Source organism: Pituophis catenifer, unplaced genomic scaffold (genome assembly GCF_029215685.1).
Source record: "Pituophis catenifer annectens isolate HBS135680 unplaced genomic scaffold, rPitCat1.0.hap2 SCAF_1, whole genome shotgun sequence".
NCBI classification, from domain to species: domain Eukaryota; kingdom Metazoa; phylum Chordata; class Lepidosauria; order Squamata; family Colubridae; genus Pituophis; species Pituophis catenifer.
In genome coordinates, this window is record NW_027256881.1 from 246,282,486 (window position 1) to 246,303,794 (window position 21,309).

The following is a 21,309-nucleotide window of genomic DNA, read 5'->3' on the forward strand; positions in this document are numbered from 1 at the left end:
CATAAGTACAGTTTGAACCACCATAAGAAATAATTAATTGAGAACATTGTTGGGATACATATACTTTATCTAGATGTTTTATTAACTACAATGTCCCAATAATTAACTAAAATAAAAGAGAGCAATTTTCACCAATGGTGCCAGAAATGGGAACTATGCTGGTTTACAGCAAAGTTTCAGTTCAGCAAATGTCTAATCATTGGCTTGTTGACATATGGTGTGCAGGTAGCCACTGGGATTACAGTTTACAGAAATGCTCCTAAAACCTAATAGAAATTTAGTTGATTAAGTCCTTCAAAATGTGTTTAATCAATAACTGACAAAAAGGGAATTTTTCATAGAAAACTTTAACATCAAATTTAATATGCTATATACTCGTTGGCGTATCTCCTTGCTTCTACCTTAACCAAATTTTTGTTGCCTGAGGACAGAGTAGACCGAGGTTAATTCTTTGTGTTAATTCTATATTTTCAGATATCTCTTGTTTAGAAATTTGAGTTCTTCTGAATCTTACTATTGCCTTTTGCTTTTTTTCTTCCTCTTTCTCTTTCGTCATTGGATTCAATTATCCTCTATAAAATGAAAAATAACAGAGCTACATGGAGAGAGGAGCATTTTGACTTAAAATGGTATTTTGTGTGTGAATTTATATTTACATTTACATTTCTCCCCTTTTTATGGGGAATTCCTTGCTTCAGGGTGGGGTCAGGGTGACTAAGTGGAACTAAACACTTACTAGCTGGATGCCCCTCTTGACACCTATGTGGTGTTCACAGCAGATATTTTTTTCTTTGAACCCTGATAGAGAAACATTTGTCACTGCCTAGAATTGAACTCTCAACCTTCCGAGTGGGAGGCGAGAGTCTTCACCTCTACACAAATAGCACAAACACATATTTATGCAAAATAAAATTCAGTCAGATGCTTAAAAGTAAGCTATCTACCATCTCAGTTCTGGACATCACCACAAAATCTTTACCAATCTTCAAAATCACAGTTATGTAATTATACTAAAGATGAGTGAAAATTATCAGCTCAGAAAATCATCATAATAAGCATCCAACTATAGAAGTGAAAAAATAGTATCAGTCTGATTCCACTATCAGGACTTTAGGGATTTTTCTGTTTTCATACATTTAATTGTATGAATAGTAAAGATGGAGCTAAATAATTTGACCATGGTGAATCCTCAGGAGAAACATATTATTTTTTTCATTCTTAATTCAGTATTATAAAGCTAAGTATAAAAATAAGAATTGATTGAATCATATGTTCCACCTGAGCACTTTAATAGCTGTTTCTTTGTGGTTGTTTCAGATGATAGACCAGTAATTTATCAAACCTTTCTCCTGTTTCCAATATCTTTCTTTTTGCATGAATATTTTATATTAAGTACATAAAGCCAAGAAAAGTTCCAGTTTATCAGATTCTCTTGCATATGTACTCAAAAATTCATTGTTTTTCAAATATTTTTTCTCTGCAAAGAATATGCAATAATGTAATCACAAATACTGTATCTAGTTACCATTATATTTGCAGACTGTCTTATTTTTTTAAAAAAAAAAATTTGTTTTATAAAAATGAGATCCTTTACTAATGATATCTTTAGGTATCCTCTTGAAACATTTGATGATTAGGGTTATATAGGGTTATAAAAACCATGAAGACTATTGTTAATTTTAGAGTAATAACTGGATGTACTTTTATTTACCGGTATATCTGTATCAAAACCTATTCTTTTTCTTCTATTACATTTTATTTATTTACATTTTATTTTGTATATTTTATTTTATATATTTATTTATTTACATTTTATTACATATTACATTTCTATTCTTTTACTTCCTACTTGACTAACCCATTCGCTAGATAAAAGATCTTTCATACCTGAATGAAATGACTTTTCTTTATAATAATCAATGAATGATTGAATATCAAAATAGAACTAATAATCCATTTATCTATTGAGTCAACTAAGGAATAAGGTACAAAGGAGAAGTTGAAAACATGTATATACACAGAGAGAGAGAGAGAGACAGACAGACAGACATATATATATACTTGTTGTGAAAAATTTAAAATTGGTAGCCACCAATTGGACTCCAGTATATAAGGTTATAGCACTTTAAGTGGACGGGTGTTAAATTTAGCTGTCCAGCTTCCAGTTAGGAAAATGATGATTTAACCATCTCTGAAGCCAGATGGTGATGCAGTATGTTTTGCCCCCAGTTACTCAAAGGGGCATTTTTTCTTCCACCAAACTTAAGGAGGGAATTTGAAATCAACCCATTTACCCTCTAGACTGTCTTTCCTCATGAACAAGTCGCAGAAATGGACATTTCCCCGATCAACAAGTGAGTTGAACAACAGGGAGGCAGAGTCCTCCATCAAGTTCACAGCTGTACTGAAGTCTAAATTTAAAGGCACCACAACTGACTTTCCTCATTTCTAATGCACTTTAGGAATTACAATTTCTTCTTCAGTTAAAGAGAGAGACTTTCTTCATATACAGTTAAATGTTTCTCTTTGGTGATTTTCATTATTTCTGGGATTGCAATATTTAGAAATATCAGAACATCATCAAACTTTGCACGCTTCCCAAAAATCTGAGAACCAAACCAAATATTTCAGTGGAAATAAATTTGTCTTTGAAAGAATGAACAGAAAGAACCTCTTGTGTGGGAAACCGTCTTGTTTACATATCAACCATAAGACAAAACCTTGAAAGTCAATTAGCAGAGCACAAGATGGCTACTTTAAAGGAAATATTTGATTATGGGTCTGTGAAGTGTTTGGACTTTTTAACTCATTACTGGAACCAAATGTTACCACTGAAGATGACCTTTGAAAATGTTTCTCTTCTCATTCAAGAAGCTTCTTCAGTTCTAACTGGAGACAATTGAGGTGGATTCACTGGATTCACAAATGCAATTGGATAATCAATAAAACTTGAAAAAGACATTGTGGATTATTCTTTCAAACTGAAATACAATATATTTATTGCAGTTCTTCATGGAAACTATAAGTGGACTTGAAAGATGATAAGAATTTTAAGAGAAGAGAAAAAGATACTAAAGGAAACCAGAACTCAGAATTTCATTTACAGGATATAAGGATGATTAGGAGGAAGAAGGAAAAAATACGAAGTTACTTTATCTGATTATAGTTAAATAATGAGTTCTTATTTCTGATAATGTTTGAATGGTGATCTGGATTACTTAGTGTTTCTTTTGGAAATGTCTAATAGTTAATGGGTTCGTTTTTTATATCTGAATAAGAGGTTATTATTTTTGGTAATATTTAATAGTTTTTAATTTCTATTTTATGTTTAACTGATAAGAGAGGGATGGGGGACTGTAGATTAAATGGAAAAGGGGGGCATATGTTTATGTTATTAGGTATTTTGCTTGTTTTTACTGGATCTTTGCTGATAACAAGACAAATTCCTTGTGTGACCAATCACACTTGGCCAATAAAGAATTCTATTCTATTCTATTCTATTCTATTCTATTCTATTCTATTCTATTCTATTCTATTCTATTCTATTCTATTCTATTCTATTCTATTCTATTCTAAGGAAAGCTAAATATTTAGAAATGAGTTTATAGAAAATAGGGTGAGGTATGAAATTAAGAAATATTTTAAGAGATGGTCAACTTGCTAATGAAGATACTTTTGAACTTTTTACAAGAAACTAGGAGAAATGTAATTTTGATTTTGGGATTTGATGATTAAGATTATATAGGATTATAGAAACCATGAAGACTATTGTTAATTTTAGAGTAAGAATTGAATATACTTTTATCTATATCTGTACCAAAACCCATTCTTTTTCTTTACATATTCCTTTTTTTGGGCGGGGGGCACACTTATCTCGCTTTTTGTCAATTTTTTCTTTTTTATTTATCACTTATTTGTTGTTCCATTAGAAATGTCAAAGATTTGTTAATCAAACTAACTATAATCTTAGCAGATTTTAAATTTTTATTACTTCCTATTTAGGGTTGCCAGGTCTGCTTCCAAAAAATAGCGGACAAGCGGGGGGGGGGGGGGGTTAAGTAGTAAAAAAAATAAAAAAAAATTACAATTAAATTATATATTTTCTTACAAACATTTTAACACGTATTAAAATAATCACTTCAAAACTTTACTTAAAATTCAAAATATCAAATATATTATAATAATATATAAAATATTAAATTACATTTTACTTTGCTGTCGTGTGTATTTTTTATTTGACTGCGCAGCTTTGATCAATTCTTTGTGTTTAAGGAATAATTCTTTAATTTCAGTACAACGTTGAGAAATATTAAAAAATATACAATCATAAAGCTTCTGAATAAAAAAAATGTCCACTATTTTGTGAAAAAAAAAGTGAACCTAATGTGAAAAAAGCAGACTGTCCGCTCAAATAGTGGACACCTGGCAACCTTATTCCTATTTGACTAACCCATTCTCTAGATAAAAGTTCTTTCATATCTGAATGGATGTGAATTTCATATGAAAATAATAATAAGATTTTTAAATGCCTAGTTATTGGCTGCATATCTGAGGCCTTTCACATTCAGGGAAACAATTAAGATAATTAATGAAAAAATTTAAAGAAACAATTTTCTGTATGATTAAGTATTTAAAAAATTTAAAAAAAATCATTACAAATTGTTTAAAGTACTAAAAGAAAAAAAAATGAAAACCGCAAGTAGTAGAAAATAAAATATTGAATAAGAAAATTTAAAATAATAAAAGAGCTCAGAAACAAAAGAGAAATATAAGCTTTAAAAAACCAACAACTACTAAAAATGCAAGACAAGAATTTTCCCCTTCAGTCTCCAGCAGTATTAGCCTACCTTTATGCCATTTACAAACCAATGATGAAATCCAATTTTTTTTACTACCAGTTCTGTGGGCGTGGCTTGGTGGGCATGGTGTGGCTTGGTGGGCGTGGCAGGGGAAGGATATTGCAAAATCTCCATTCCCACCCCACTCTGGGGCCAGCCAGAGGTGGTATTTGCCGGTTCTCCAAACTACTCAAAATTTCTGCTACCGGCTCTCCGAACTGCTCAAAATTTCTGCTACCGGTTCTCCAGAACCTGTCAGAACCTGCTGGATTTCACCCATGGTTCAAACCTTGCCCTCTTTATACATGGATACAAAGTTGTTGTGTTGCATGTACAAAGTGGACAGGACTTTAAGCATAATATCTCTTGCCTGATTCGACCTCTCCTCCAACACATACCACTGCCCATCTCTTGAAAAAGTATTGATAAACTACAACCTTTGGGTCAGTAACTTCTTTACACCAGACTTCAGTGATCTTGACTGGCGTAAATAATGTTTCATGAATTATTTCTCTGTAACAGACCCTGTACATAAATGGAACATGTCACCTTGATTATCTAGAGTTAATTTCAACACCTTTTCAGCAATATGGGGCAAGTTGTTTATTAGAATTCTGAAGCTGGTTGTTGCTTTTTTTTATGCGACTCCACATTAATGCTTCCAACTTCAGCCTTTTCTGATCTAAATTATCACATCTCTTCATCTCCAAAAAAGGAGATGAACCACTCATCCACCACTCTGTGGTTTTTATCTGCATGAATTAGGTCTTTCTAAAAAAAAAAAGAAAAAAGCCCTGTGAACCATAAAAAAGAGCTTTTATTGAGGTGAACAACTTCTTAAAGCTATTATTCCATCACATTCTGTGCTAAATTATCCTCCGAGTTAAAAATATATTCTTCAAGGAGCTGTTCTATTTTGTGTATGATTTTTAAAAAAACCACCATCTCTGTATCAGAGACAGTTCCTGATTATGCAGCATCACTGGAAATGTAAAATCTTTATAATCTTTATTCTAGATCATACAACCCTGTCAACAGTATTTTTATTCCTTCTTTTAGACTCCAGTGCAACTGATTTATTTTGTTACAGATAAACATAAATGTGTCCCTTGCAATTTTATGTCTGAGTAGATAGTAAATCATATGCTTTCAGTGGTATCTTTTTGTAGCACAGTATTCTCCCTAATAGAAGGAAATGTTAAAGCATTATGAAGAGGTGGAAATATCTCAGTGGATGGGAAAGTGTATATATACTAGAGGAGAAAGAAATACGTAGTTGTTAAAATGTGTAGCATAACTATATGCAATATGGCAGTTTATTATGGGCACATAACCATTAGTAATATTCATCTAATCTATACCCCAATGACCTGCAGCTTAAAAGCACACAATAGGCTGGAGAGTACACTTCTGTTGGGAGATAGTAATTTATAAATGGTTACGATTGGCAGACGCCTACAGGAATTAATAATAAGTGGTGTTTATGCACATATATATGGATTGGCCTGGAGAAAATTGTATCTATGTAGTTGCTAAGAATCAACACTGATTTGGTATGTGTGGGTGGAGGGTGAGGAATCTGAAATCAGATTCAACAAAATTTCTTAATATGCTTTGAGTGTTCTGAGGCTTTCTGAATCAAGTAGTATATTTCAGAAAGCCATGGTCAGATCAAATATGTAGTGTCCCTTCTTTGCTCTACTACATATTTCTTAATAATCTGCTTAAATAAGCAGACTTTTCTCTTTACTGTTCCTCATTGTTATCTTTGGCTTGTGGTAGGGGTGGGCTTCAACAATTTTAGCAAGGGGTTCTCTGGTTGCTGGATGGGCATGGCTATGGTGGGCGTGGCCTAGTTGGCCTCCTGCACCATGGTGGGGGGGCGTTTTTGCCCTCCCCGGGCTCCGGAGGCTTTCCTCAAGCCTCCAGGAGGGCAAAAACGGCCTCCCCAGGCTCCGGGGGCCCTCTGGAGGCCTTCCCAAACTTCCAGTAGGCCTGTTTTTCACCCTCCCCGAGCCTCCGCGTGCGCCCTGCACTTACCTGCATCCAAAACGGGCCATGTGGGAGGGGCGGGGCAGGCAGGGCCAGCCAGGAGTGGGATTTGGGGGTTCTCTGAACTGCACAGAATCTTAGCTAGAGGTTCTCTTGAACCCCTGCGAACCCCCAGCAGCCCACCCCTGACTTATAGATATTTTGAGCAATTCTGCTTAATTTTCTCAACCTTCTATTATGGAGAAAGAGGGAGAGATTTACCAAACTATAACAGTTTTATTTTGTCAGGCAGGGTAGGGAGAGAGAGGGAGAGATGAATGCATGCATGCTCTTTTTTAATATGTCTTCCGTTTTATACACACACACACACACACACACCAAATAAACTAGTTTTCATTTTGTCTATAGAGGGATGTATGAGTACTAAATAACCTCAGGCATGCATTGCAATAGCTACTAATCCACAGTGCCATTACTAGTTGTATGTGTTCCCAGAGTTTTGGGAGAGCAGAGAGTAGAAAAACCATAGCTGTTAGAGGGCCCTGGACCAGCAAAAGATGCATGAACTATGGACAGGCTTTTAAGTAATAGCCCCAAAGGGTACTACCAGTGTTTTTCTTTAACCAGCTGCCTTTTCTTTCTCATAAAGCTTTCTCACAGCCATAATATCCATGACTAATGTGCACTACTAAATTTACACAAATAATACTAAGCCTTCCTTTTCTGGCTTTTGACCCGTAAAAATTTAAGTTTTTTTCACATAGTGAATGACCTCATACAAGGTGCTAAGGGTAGTCCCAAGGACTCTGAAATGAAATCTTGGCCAACTTAAGTTTTATGAAAACTACACTTTGCAGTTTGCTCTTGCCATTTTCACTTGCAGTCTTCCCTATGATGCCTATATTTTCATCACTGCAATCACCTGATGTCCCTCCAAGATAGAAGGTGACCAAATGAAATAACTTGTATTTATTGTGAGGCTGCCCTTGGATTGTGTCACAACAAATGCTAAGTATTACATTTAAGAAAAAATTAAGTCAGATTCATTTGTGGGCTGAAGTTGAGATGAAACCTATATCATGGGGACATGGCTGAAAAAAATATACCTGTTTTGTGATGTAGAAAGACCTATAGTACAATTCTGTGCTCTTCCTAATTTTTATTGGTCTTTTCCTATTTTTTTCTTTCTCTTTCTCATCACATGTATATTCAGGCTTGCCAAAAAATCCTGGTTTGGTAATTTTATCAACCTAGAGAAAGAAGAACAGATCTTCGTGGTTATTAAGGACAAACCATTGAGTTCTATCAAGGCTGATATAGTACATGCATTTCTGTCGGTAAGTATATAAAGTTAAACATCCCATTCAATTGAATGAATAAACATCCAAAACAAGACATGATCTCTCAGCCATAAATGACCTACTTTTCCACAATAAAGGTAAAATATTTATCAAAGTCTAGTTTGCCTGTTGTGGAACATTATTTTCTTGGCAACAATCTGGAAGTGGTTTGTAATTGCCTTATTCAGGGCTTGGTTCTATATTATTTCCAATCTAGGGTATAGTCTTGGATGTATGCAACCCAAATACTTCATTTCTGAACCCAGAGAAGGACACTGGGTGGTGCCACATGGAATTTAAAAAGTGGTTAAGTGTGGCACATAATCAAAGACTCCTTGGAAAATCTAATATGAGAACTCTGCAAACATGATCTCATTTCAATGAACCAAAATCCCGTCTTTATCTGGATTGTGTAGTTGTCTTCCAGCCCCTTTTTAAAAAAATGCTGCTTGTTTGTGTTCTTTACTTTTAATTAGTTCCTCCTTATTTGCTTGTGGATCCACATATTTCATAATTGCGTAGTTTCTATTTTCTCCTGAGGAGAAACATATTTCTTTCTTACAGCTACAGTTCTTTCTTTTCTTCTCCTCTCTTTGTTTGGCCCACATATATTCAAAAGAAATTTTGTGATCAAACTCATTCAATTATAATAATTCAAATGATCATTTCTCTGAAAAGAAGAAGCCAGTAATTATTACCATCCCATAAGGAACAAAAATTGGCTAATTAAGACTTGGCTCAGGAATGCTCTGTTCATAACTAGAGGGAAAAAAAGCAACATATTAAAGGACCAGAAATGAAGGAAACAAGCCATTTCAAAACAAAAGATGGAAATGGGGAAAAGGCAACTGTCAATAGTACTTTTTTGCCAATCATATTCGGCAGTGGAGCTGAAATTGTATATAAATTAGAAAAGATAGGTAGGCATCTTAAATGTTGCATTATAATTGGATGGTGAGAGGGCCCAGTGAAGGAAAGCAATTTATTTTTAATATAAACAATCTATATAGCTTGAATAGTTTTTTAAATATATCAATATATATGGCAGACCTATCCGATTCTTAAACAACCATAAAGTGAGTAAATGAGAAGTTCATTACCAATTATTTCAGAATTAACAGAAAAATGTTCTTCTATCCCCTTTCAAATTCTAAGGGGTGGGGGGAAAGCTTTTCAAAGATGATCCTATTGTGCTAGCAGGATTTGTTTTTGAATTGTCATTTCATTCGGTCTAGATTCCCAGTCTCAGTCATAGTGTCATCTCCCAAACAAGCTTCCGGGCAGAGTACAAGTCCACAGGAGGCCCTGCTGTCTTCCAGAAGCCAGTGAAGTTCCAGGTAGACATTACATACACAGAAGGTGGGGAGGCCCAGAAAGAGAATGGGATCTACTCCGTCACTTTTACACTTTTATCAGGTAACTGATAAATATTTTTTTTATTTATTTTAAATAAAGCTAGAAGAAATAAATTATTGTCTCAAACCTGCTGTCTGGGTTTCTGTGGAGAATGTAGATAGGAAGAAAGGTCTACTTCAAATATGGCTAATTGCTTCAACACATTAATGCGAAAATATTCAAATAGAGTACTCTGAGTGTTCAAAATATGTAATTGCTTCCATTTTCTAGTGTATAATCATTATCTTATGGACACATGGAAATAAATAATTAGTATAGGTTGCATAGCTTAATATATCAATCATGTAGAATTTAGTGTTTCCCCAAAGAATCAAATTGTTAGGCTTATGTAAAAAATAAATAAAAAAGAGGAAAGCTGATTTTTTTTAAATACTTGAAATAAGAGGGATTAATTGAAATGTCTTAGAACTCCATAAAACTTTGTGTACGAGTATACACAGAGGTGAGCTTGACCAGTACTGACACTCAATAAAACTAATTTTATTGCCTTCTTAAAATTTCAGGAATTGGGTGGATTATCAAGCCCTTCACAGGCTTAACATATAGTTCAAGTGGCATGGAATATTTTTGGTAGACATAATCTCTGTTTGTTACTCACATTTTGAAGCTATTCACTTAAAAAAAATATCATATTGCTTTTTTCCCTCCCAGTTCACACAATCACACAAGTCATATTGTGTGTTTAGTTTCTTGGCTAATAAATTATGCTAGCTGTAATTAAAACATAGTTGGTTGTTTAATGTACAGATTGGCTTATGTTGGTGACAAAAGCTATTCAAAATCCCTAAAATGAACCAACATCTTCTTTGTGGAAGACAGCTCAAAATGTGTAGGAACCTACAGACAAACCAACAAGATTAATAAAGGAAAATAGAAGCTTTAATAAGATTAAACAATGTATAATTTTATTAGATCTCTCATCAACTATTGCTATTAGCTTTTATATTGATACCACCCAAACAAGGTACAACATCTAGAGAACTGGTCATTTTTACTAACTAGATCAAAAAGAGAGAGAAAGAAAGATCTCAAGGAACAACGAGATGTCATATGAACGAAAGAAGTGAGATACATGTCTATGGAGATTCTCAGTCATCCAGGTCATGGTTGTCCCAAAGGTGCTTTTTCAAAAGGGAACTGGACTTCCTTTTTTTTTTTTCTGTGAAGACGTTTTGCTTCTCATCCAAGAAACTTATTTAGTTCTGACTGTCAGAAGTGAAGAAGCTTCTTGGATGAGAAGTGAAACATCTTCAAGGAAAAGCAAACAAAGTCCAGTTGCCTTTTGAAAAAGCACCTTTGGGAGAAGTGAGATACAAGAATTTTGGAAGCGAGAATTAAAAAGGGAAACAGGATAAATTTATTAAACAGAGAGGCAGGAGTTAGCTTGGTAAGAAAGTTAAAGGTGGAAGAAATACTGTGCTATCAAATGCACTGATGGTAAATCATGTCTATACAGTGGTTTGTTACTAATAATATCTTGGCAGGGAGATGGTTAATGCAGTGATCAGAGGAAGGAAGGAAGGAAGGAAGGAAGGAAGGAAGGAAGGAAGGAAGGAAGGAAGGAAGGAAGGAAGGAATCAATCTGAATGGAAAAATTAAAGAAATAGACTCTTCCCTGACACTCAACATTCTGTGATATTCTGCCTTATCTTACAGTGTAACATCTCTTTTGATAGGTCCAAGCCGTCGCTTTAAGAGAGTAGTAGAAACAATTCAGGCACAATTGTTAAGCACACATGACCAGCCATCAGTGCAACAATTATCAGGTAAGTCGCTTCCAAAGCTTTTCTTTGCTTCACGCAAAGGGCATGAACTGGAAGCACCTTTCAACGTCACATTGCACTTGAAAACTAATTTCATTCAGACCAACCAGTAAGACACCACAGCACCTCCCTCCCATTTGCACTACCCCTGCCTGCCTTGCAACAATTCTCATTTCCTAAATTCATTCCTCCCCATGGCCCCGCCCTGCCCTGCCCCGCCCTAAGAGCCATCTGTCCCTATTTCACAGGAAGTGTCATCAGCTATTTGTATCCTTCTAGTGATCTGTCCAATATACAGACATGGTTTGAAACATTATACAAAATGGCCATATTCAATTATTTAAAAAAAAAACCAAAATTAAGCAATGATTTAATTTAGTTCCTAAAGAAATAGAATTTTGAAAGCAGGTGGGAATACCTGGACGCTTAAAGCAAGATTAATTTTTGGAAGGAACTCGTATTGAAGAATCAGGTGTGCCATTTTCTCTGCTCTCTAAACTTAAAATCATTGAGCAAAGACAGAAGGAGATTGCCTTTGCTCTCTTTGCTTTTTTTTTCTTAATGGGATGACACATTCCCTAAAAGCCTTACTAACAAAATTTTGTCCCTGCAATTTCTTCTAACCTCTCTAGTCTTCTTCAAATCCTATTCTTCGCATTCTAAAAGTCACTTCCCTCCCTCCCAAAAAAGTAAATTTTGTTATTCCCAAACAAAATGATTATAGGTGATATTTGTTAACAGGGAGGATGTGGGAAAATGTGATTAAATAGATCCAAAATACAATTAGGCCACCAATCTAAATGGAACCTTTTTTTTTCATTTTCCTATGCTTAGAGAAATAAGAGATTTCTCCATATATTAGTGACAAGCCCAACCTTTTCAGATAATTTATGTAAGCATTTGGAGGCAAATGTAATATGGAAATGAAAGGGGATAAATAGTATCTGAAATGGAGAGCTGAAATAGGAAAAGACTTACAAGATATTCAAAATACTGCAACTTTTAGATAATTGGAAGTTGTTTATATTGTATCCTTTTCTTCAGCTTCCTCAATTGATATATTAGGTTTTACTCATAGTTTTTTCCAGCCAGTCACGTATAAGCCAAGCTAGTATCTTCTACGTGCAAAATGTATGCCATTTAACTATGGGCAAATAGTGTATGTATATGTACATATGTATACATATTTTGTATATGTAGTTGTTCATGTTAGTAAAAGAGAAAGGAATGTCTAATGAATAACAGAAAAGTGAATTAGGATAGAACCCACTAAATCAACATTGCAGAATGATTGCTTATTGATTTCCTGTCCAATGACACTTTAGCCTGACCAGACTGTTCCTTGCACCAAATTTTGGCCCTACTGCTAGACTGCATTATAATCTTAAAGTTTTGGCCAGTCACTGCAGAGAATGAACTTTCCATATGCAGTTGATACGTAATAAAGTTAATGAACAGCTGCCATACCATGCAAATTCACATTAAAACAAACGTCTGGCTGGTTAGAATTCTTGACAAGAAAAAGCATTTTCAAGCAGCCACAATTTTAAGTTATAACAAAAGTGCAGGTATAATTCAATAAGAGTGATAATCAAGAAAGGTATCACAAGAAGACACTTTCCAAGGAGTATGGCTTCCTAATTATATTGGAATGGGAGAGGACTGATAAAGAGTTAATCCCTTTATCAGTGCCAGATGAGTGTTGACTAACCATATGAAAGAATCCTACTCTGATTCCAAGACCATCTTATTTAGGAAATAATGACCATATTCAGTTTAGCATGATGTTTTTCCAACCTAAGTAATTGATAACCAATTCATAGTCTATGAGGAACCATTATTTACGTAAAAAGACACATTAGTTGTTATTACTTCATCTGGGTCTGCCCTCTTAAAGAGGTTTGGAGAACTTGTTTTTTTAACAAAATAGTGTTCCCCATTTTTCCAATCAGGTGAGTGATTGGATATTCCAGGTGAGTGATTGGATATTCTATATGAATAAACTATACTGTGAAAGGGAATAAGCTAATATAATGTATATCAATAAATGCACCCCTCCTGCCTAGGTGACATACCTGTGAATGTTGTCTCTAGTTGTAACACTGCCAGCAGGGACTTGTGACTTCAGGGAGGTGATCCTTGGCTAATTCTCCTGACCCAGCTTATTAAACTGGCTCACCTGGGTTTCAGAACAGGACTGGTCTCTGTGGTTTCTCATTCTTTGCAAGTCCACATCTGTGTTGGTGGCCATCAGGTTTTTCTCTACATGCATCTCATCTCAGTGGTATGTCTGTGTGTCATGCCTTCATATTCCGTTTAAGTACTGTCTTCATTCTCATTTCTGCTTCTTGGGATTTACTTTGCTTATTACTTTTTATCTAAACTCATCTGGATCAAGGCTTTAGGGGAGTGGTGTGTTATCAGGTTTCAGTAGTTTTTCTGGAATTGGGGAAACCTAAGGTCAAGTCCAATGTCAGCCATGGAAATTCACTGGGTGTCTTTGGTGAAACTACCTCACAGGATTGCTATGGTGAAGATAAAAGGGAAGGGAGACCCCTATGTAAGTTGCCTTGGGCGACTGAACAAAAGGCAGAATATAGAGCTAACAATAAAATAAGCCTACAGAAATTAATTGCACAAATGATTTTATCATCATAAGAATCTTGAATCCATGGAATGCAGTTTTTGCTCTCAGAAATCCTTAAAGCTTTGGACTGAAAAGGAATCTGCCTAACTTTATGCCAATTAGTAAAAACTTACGTTTGCAAAACAAATAATGTTTCAATTAATATGAATTGTGATTTTGTCTCTCTACCAGCAGGCTTTATGAACATATTAACTTTGTTTTCTTTCATAAAGTAAATATTACTCTATGAAATATTACTTTAAATATTACTCAGTCTAATTCCCTCTGCTCTACCTCGGTAGTCTATGGTAGTTTCTAAATTTTTTGAGTGTTATTTCCAAGTACCAGCATTTAGAAGTACAGGAAAGTTGACAATGAGTGTATGATGACAGGCAAGATGTACCTTCTTCTGGTCCTGTTAATTGGGTTATTTCTCTTCAAACTGTAGCATTAAAACTTCTTTTGCTCCTACAATAGTGCAAGCAAAAGAATTGAGAAGCAGATTTATAATAAGGGAAAATTGGTTTCTTCAGGTTGCTTATAACTAACAGTGTTTTTAGGAATAGTTAGGTAATCTGAAGAGCTCTTTTATCCCACCATTGTTTTGATTCCCCAGTCTTTTCAAAACATGAGACTTCTGGTAACCTTGAAATGCTGGGAGGAGGAAATACCATGAACCTGTCAGTGCTCACTTACAGCTTACCAAAAACAGAGAGCAGAAAGTAATCAAATCAGTGTTCCGTTATTTTGAGCTATCCAAGATTCCTTTCTCCCTCATTCCATATAAAAATAAAGTTGCTACCCACCTACATTTTACCACTCTTGCAAGTTGTGAGTGAGTAGCTTCTCAACAATCTTGTAACCAGTCTCTTTTGTCAGCTTCTTTCTAAGGGATGTAGATTTCCAAGGACAGGAAATACGTGGTCAGTCCTACCTATGGGCAGACGTCAGAAATGAGATGTTAAAAGTTCATTACCAGGAAACAGAGTGAGACCAGGATTTCTTTCAGGGGGGCAAAGGAATTGCCCCCAAACTCTATAGAGTTGTAGCGGGGGGGGAAGAAAAGTGACTTTTCTCCCCCCCCCCCCGTGGCATTTGTGAAGACCACTTCACAAATACTGTTATCAACCTTATAGAAATGCGGTTCAGAAGAGAGAAATGGGAAATGCCCTAATTAGACAATGATATATTTAAACAAGTTTATATGATGACTCATTCATGTGATATTTCTGCAATTTAAATGGTGAAAGTTTTGATTAATGGGTTTTTAATGTTCTATGATTTGAAAAATAATCTTGTTTAATTGGCAATTCTCTATATAAATTCAGGAATCTATCGTTTCTAACTTTTTTACATTGGAAATTTAATCTGAGGTTTATTTATTAATAGAATAGATGTAATCATTCAGAATTTATGAAGTAAAAGTGCCATCAAAGCCAATAAAAATAATATTGTTTATAGAGGGTAAATATAAATGTTCCCATAACAGGAACATAAGAATTCAGACTTGGAAGCAACCAGATCAGAAAGTGAAATATTATTTCATGGGACTTGGTTCTAAGCAGTCTCTAGAAATGAAGAGTTTTCCCTGATGCACCACTGCATCAGTGGAGAAGTTGCCTCAATCTCCCCAGGTGCTACTCCTGTAGTATATCCAGGGTGTAACTAAACCTGGATTTTTTTTCTAATACAAGGGTCAAGAGCCAGTAGGTACACTGGTACTCAGAAGTGTCACACTGAGGACACCAGAACTATTAGTTTTAAATAGTTATTTTACATTAGAATAACATATTGAAACAGATATAAATTCTAACATTAACACAAAGTACCAATGACAACGGGTGGTACATTCCTAGAAAGACCCTGGAATGGCTTATAAAACATAGTATAAAACTGCATATTTGACATAACATGTTCATATATATTTAAGTGTCTGCAGCAGATTGGGATTCTACTGAATAGTTTTCTGCTTCCATGGAGTTTAGACATAAAGGGAACACAAAATATATCCACATTATATTTTACCACTTTAAGCCTAATACTATATTATGTCTCACTTCATCAGTGGTGGATTTCAATTTTTTTTACTACCGGTTCTGTGGGTGTGGCTTGGTGGGCGTGGCGTGGCTTGATGGGTGTGGCAGGGAAAAGATACTGTAAAATCTCCATTTGCTTTATAGTCAGTCCAATTGCACTTCTTGCTCCAAGTTCATTTAATGCATATTTTCCGTTCTGTTTTCCTTTTCTTCCCTTAAAAAAATAATAAGCGAATCTTTTTCTAAGATATTGGGTTGAGTTGAGGCTGTTCAGCTCCAAGAAGACTCTGGTGTCATGTAATAGTCCAACACATATATTAAAAGTACATTAAAGACATACTAAAAGCCACATAATTGCCTGGACCAAAATTACACTCCCCAACATGCAATAAATCAGTAGAGGTTCTAGAGGCACCTAGACCATGCTAAATCAACCATTTCTGCTAGCATGCTTATAACTTACACAGAATGAGGATGCTAGAATGTATTTTCCCAGAGTCCCTCCAACAGTGAGATGGGCAGCATATAAAAATAGAACAGAGCAGAGCAGAGCAGAGCAGAGCAGAGCAGAACAGAACAGAACAGAACAGAACAGAACAGAACAGAATTCTTTATTGGCCAAGTCTGATTGGACACACAAGGAATTTTTCTTTGGTGCATATGCTCTCAGTGTACATAAAAAGACAAGATACATTCATCAAGAATCATAGGTACAACACTTAATGATAGTCATAGGGTACAAATAAGCAATCAAATCATACTAGGAAGCAATTAATATCAATATAAATTGTAAGGGTACAAGCAACAAAGTTACAGTCATGCAGTCATAAGTTTATTTAATACATAAATAAATATCTCTCACATAGCTTGGGCAGTGCTAATCCCTCTTGGGGATTATTTCATGAGAAAAGTTGAAATGTAGTCAAGAATATTAGGAATAAGTTTGAATAATTTTTAACACAGATCTCCCCTTCAGATAAAATCTGAATCTTTGGAAAAATAAGTAAAATTGATGGTGGGGCACTTACCTGAACAGAATCTTTTCAGGTTTTGGACAATTCTCCATTCATTCCTTCCCATCCTCCCCTCCAAAAGTACCCCATCACTTCCAAATCAATTTACTTCTATGTAACTTTGCAAATGGTCACCTTGTTGGACCCAAGAACCCTGTTTTCTCAGCAGCAGCACCTGCACTGTGAAACCAGCCCACCCTGAAATTCTGATGAACTCCACTGCTGATATAGCTTTTATTTATTTATTTTTTAAAAAATGAAGTTTATTATAATATAAAATAAAAATGGGAACAAAGATAATAAGAAAATAGGGGAAGGAAAAGAAGGGGAAATGGGTGCAAGGTAAGGGGGGGGGAAAGCAGTTGACTTCCACCTTTTTTTGGTGCAGTGGGATACAAAATAGAGTTAAAACCTCCATTTTTTGCTTTACATATTTACTAAGTAGTGGCCATTTCTATAATAACAAATCACTGATGAAGCTTTTATGAGGTATTGTTTAACTTCGAGCATCCCAGATTGCTGTTTGTAGCTATAGTTTCAAGCTCTGAAATGGGCAGCCATATAAATTATTAAGTATATAAATAATTCTAAACTACTTATTGTGGCCAAGAAATACCAGATAATGACTTGCTGAAGCACTAATAGCTATAGCAGAAATGGTGCAAAATTTGTATTATAGGGCCAGAAGCCAAAAAGGGCAAAATAATGGTACTTGGTGTTAATTAATTTAGAATCATGCTCAAAAGGATGGGGGTTTTTTTTGCCAGGATTATGATGGAGCATGTTTTCTAAAATACCTAATAAAAAGACTATTTTAATTTTGCATCAAGCTTGAAAAAGAGGAAAATGGGGCAAAAGAGCACTAGATGGGAAGTAAATGCAATATGTTCAATTGTACTTTCCAGTTTAAGCTAACACCCAAGTTGTAAGCAGGTGTAGAGAGCAATATCTTTATTTGTGCTACCAAAAATCCTTAAGATGGCCCACTGTTTCTGTGGCCATCTTATGCTTCATAACCTGAAAACTGCAATTTGTGTCAAAATATAGTTATATCCATTACAACGTTCAGACCATTTTGCCATGGCTATGCTACTATTAAGGAAACCCTGACCCAATTCAAAATATCTAGTTCTCTCCCTCCATGCTGCTGCAAATCTAACAGCCCTTTATTTTTCTGCCATGTGCGTGAAAAGCATACGCCTGGAAGAACAGCTGTTTCATCCTTTGGACTGAGATTAGTTCCATCTCTTTTAATTATAGATGTGTTTACAGCAGTTCTGGCAGTAAATTGCTGGAAGCACTAACTAACTTAATCCAAATAACGGTTACACACACACACACACACACACACACATGCAAGTTTTGGTGTATTCGGGTCTTTTCCTGTGTAAGATTGAGAGTATCTTGGTGATGTTTCGACGAGGTCAAGCTCGTCATCTTCAGGCTGGTGTCTTCAGCTTCGTGCTTTGTGCTTCGTGCTTGTGCGAGGAAAGCATGATCGGAGCTACCATCTCTCTATAAATACTGGTGGGAAGGTTACACAAAGCAAACTGACACACGCCATGAACACATGGCAAGACCTCAAACTTGGAGCTAAACCAAAGCCCGGGATGTGGCATCATAACCATCTGCTCAGGACATTACATAAAAAAACTCAGGATACCACAACACTAGAACTCAGGATGTTAACACACAGCCCATTACCCAGATCGTTAAAACACAAAAGACTAATGGGCACACATCAAGGACCTCACCTACACAGGATGTTACGAAACAGCTGACTAATCTGCAAACATCAACTCCATCAACTAATCAAGATGTAACAACACAGGCAACCAACCCGCTCACAGCAACAAAGGCAGCACCCCACACCTCCCCACCAGTATTTACAGAGAGACGGCAGCTCCAATCACGCTTTCCTCGCACAAGCACAAAGCCGAAAACACCAGCCTGAAGATGACGAGTGGGACCTCGTCGAAACGTCGCCAAGATACACTCGATCTTACACGGGAAAAGACCCAAATACACCAAAACTTGCATACCTCTACCCGTGAAAATCTACGAAAACAAATTATATATATAATTGTTTTCAATAAAACACAATTACTTGGAAAACATCAAAATGTCTTATTATTTATAGTCCAGGCATTGGGTGAGAAATGGGTCCACAGAATTTGGCATGCAATATCTTGTTTTCCTTTTTGTTGTAGAATGCTCTGATCATCAAGTTGGGTGCATTGATTTGATCTGGCTAAATTTAAGTTCTCCAGATCTGAAGGAACTTCCCTGTATTAGCAGCCTAGCGAAATATTTTATTCCTTTTTTGTGTGTTTATGTTCTATAATGAATGCAACCATTCACATATGATTGGAGACACAATTCTGTGTTGTAAACATCAAAACACGTATTTGAAATCCTTCATTTATATTTCTGATAGCAAGGATATTTACAACATTTGTCTGAAATCAATCAAGATTAACATTCTGATCGCCAATGTTTGCATGTTTATTGTAACATCAATATTAGACAGGAGAAATGTAACAGAGAAAAGATTTACTTTGTGCTTGAGTGCTGATTTTGAAATACTTTTATAGCGCTAATCAGAGAAGAAAAATCAGAATCTGGGGCAGCTATGCCATGCCCATATAATATGCTTTCTGCTCAAGGAAATAATTTTGTTATCTTGCTACCGTATACGTAGAGCTCTGGAAATCATTTTTTTGATATTTTTCCCTTCCTCCTCTTTCCACCCTTATGATCTAGACACCACTAACTGTATGGAGTTGATGACTGGGAGACTTTCTAAATGTGGTAAGAACTTCCCTTCCACTTTTTCTTCCTAGCCCTCACTGAACAATATGATGGCTCAACACCTCTTTTCCTATGAAATCTTTCATCTTCTAAACACTCTTTTATAACCAGCCAGCTTGCTGCTTGCTTGCCTTTGGAATACGTGGCACTCTCAGTTTTCTCCCATGTTGCGCACTTGTGCACAGACTTGCCATGTTTCAAACAGCACAATATTTATGTATTTATGATTTCACTGTTTTGCAAATGCATATTCTTGCACCATCACTAGTTCCTCTCACCCCGGTGCCTAGTGGTGTGTATATATTTGCTTTCAAGCCTTTGCTCTGACTTTAAATTCAAATAATCTTTTCTCTGCTTTGCACTCTGTGCCACATTTCTTGCTGCTGTTCCAATACCTGGTTCCTCACAATCCTTTCTGAGAAAGAGACGATAAGGTTCTTGCTTAATTTCCCAGTTTCAACCAGTGTGACAACCACTGTCTTTCCCCCATTATAAACGAAATGAATCCTTGTTTTATTCAGTGAGATGATTAGTTTGGCAAATGCAATAAACTTAATTCCAACCCAACTCTGTTTTGCTTTGATGGGAGTTCAATGTAACCGTTTCAGGTAACAGGAAATGCTCAAGTTTCCATTGAACATTTTATCTGGTCTGGATTGAGATTACACAGTTATTCTGTTCCTCTCAACTCTGTCACTGCCAAACATTTCTCTCTTTCTCTTATTCTTAAAAAAAGGACAGAAAAGAAAACCTCTGAAGGAAGACTAATACCATAGAACAGAGTTAAAACGATGTGCCCAGCTGCATTTTCAGCAGCTAAGAATTACCACTTCACAGTACCTGAATAGTATTTGCCAGTTTGTGTTGCTTAAATTGCAAAACTTGCCATGCTGATAAGTGAGCAGGAGAAAAAGGCACCTTACTTCAAACTGAAGATGCTTAGGATAAATATTTAACTCAGTACAGGAATGTTTTGATGGAACCGTTGAAATTTGGATATAGAATAAAAGCACCTATTGACTCTTTAGATGCCTCGATTAATGCACTTAGGGAATTATACATCAGAGTGGCTGAAGCTACTTTGGAATTTATACCAAATGTCTATAAGTGTCACAGATCAAACCTGGCCTATGCAAACCACTGCTTTCTATTACATTCTAATAGCTCAACCAGAGAGGGGTCTTTCAATTGTCTAAGGGAAATTGCTTTGATTTATTATCACAGTCATCAGAGTGCATCATCTCCAATGTCTTTCTGGAGAGTCATTTAAATGCTAAGAAGGTCTTTAACCTCTTCATAAAAACATCAGATCTTCTCTCACCCTAAGCTCCAGTTACCAGAAGCAAGATGCTGGAACAATCCCCAAATTTACCATGTTCATGCAGGTTAATTACAGTGCACATCAATATAAGCATATTCTGCTCCATCTGGAGTCTTACATTATCTGAAGCTTGTCTAATGCCATTTTTGTCAG

The 21,309-nt window shown here is 35.7% G+C and overlaps 1 protein-coding gene across 1 annotated transcript in view; it reads left to right on the forward strand.

The window, feature by feature from the left end:
* The window catches only part of BRSK2 (BR serine/threonine kinase 2), a 453,493-nt gene that overhangs the window by 411,960 nt on the left and 20,224 nt on the right, over positions 1–21,309 (forward strand). The window contains exons 16-18 of the mRNA XM_070957404.1: positions 8,044–8,167; positions 9,406–9,586; positions 11,263–11,352. Coding sequence (XP_070813505.1) covers positions 8,044–8,167; positions 9,406–9,586; positions 11,263–11,352 — 395 coding nt within the window. The remainder of the gene's footprint in view (positions 1–8,043; positions 8,168–9,405; positions 9,587–11,262; positions 11,353–21,309) is intronic.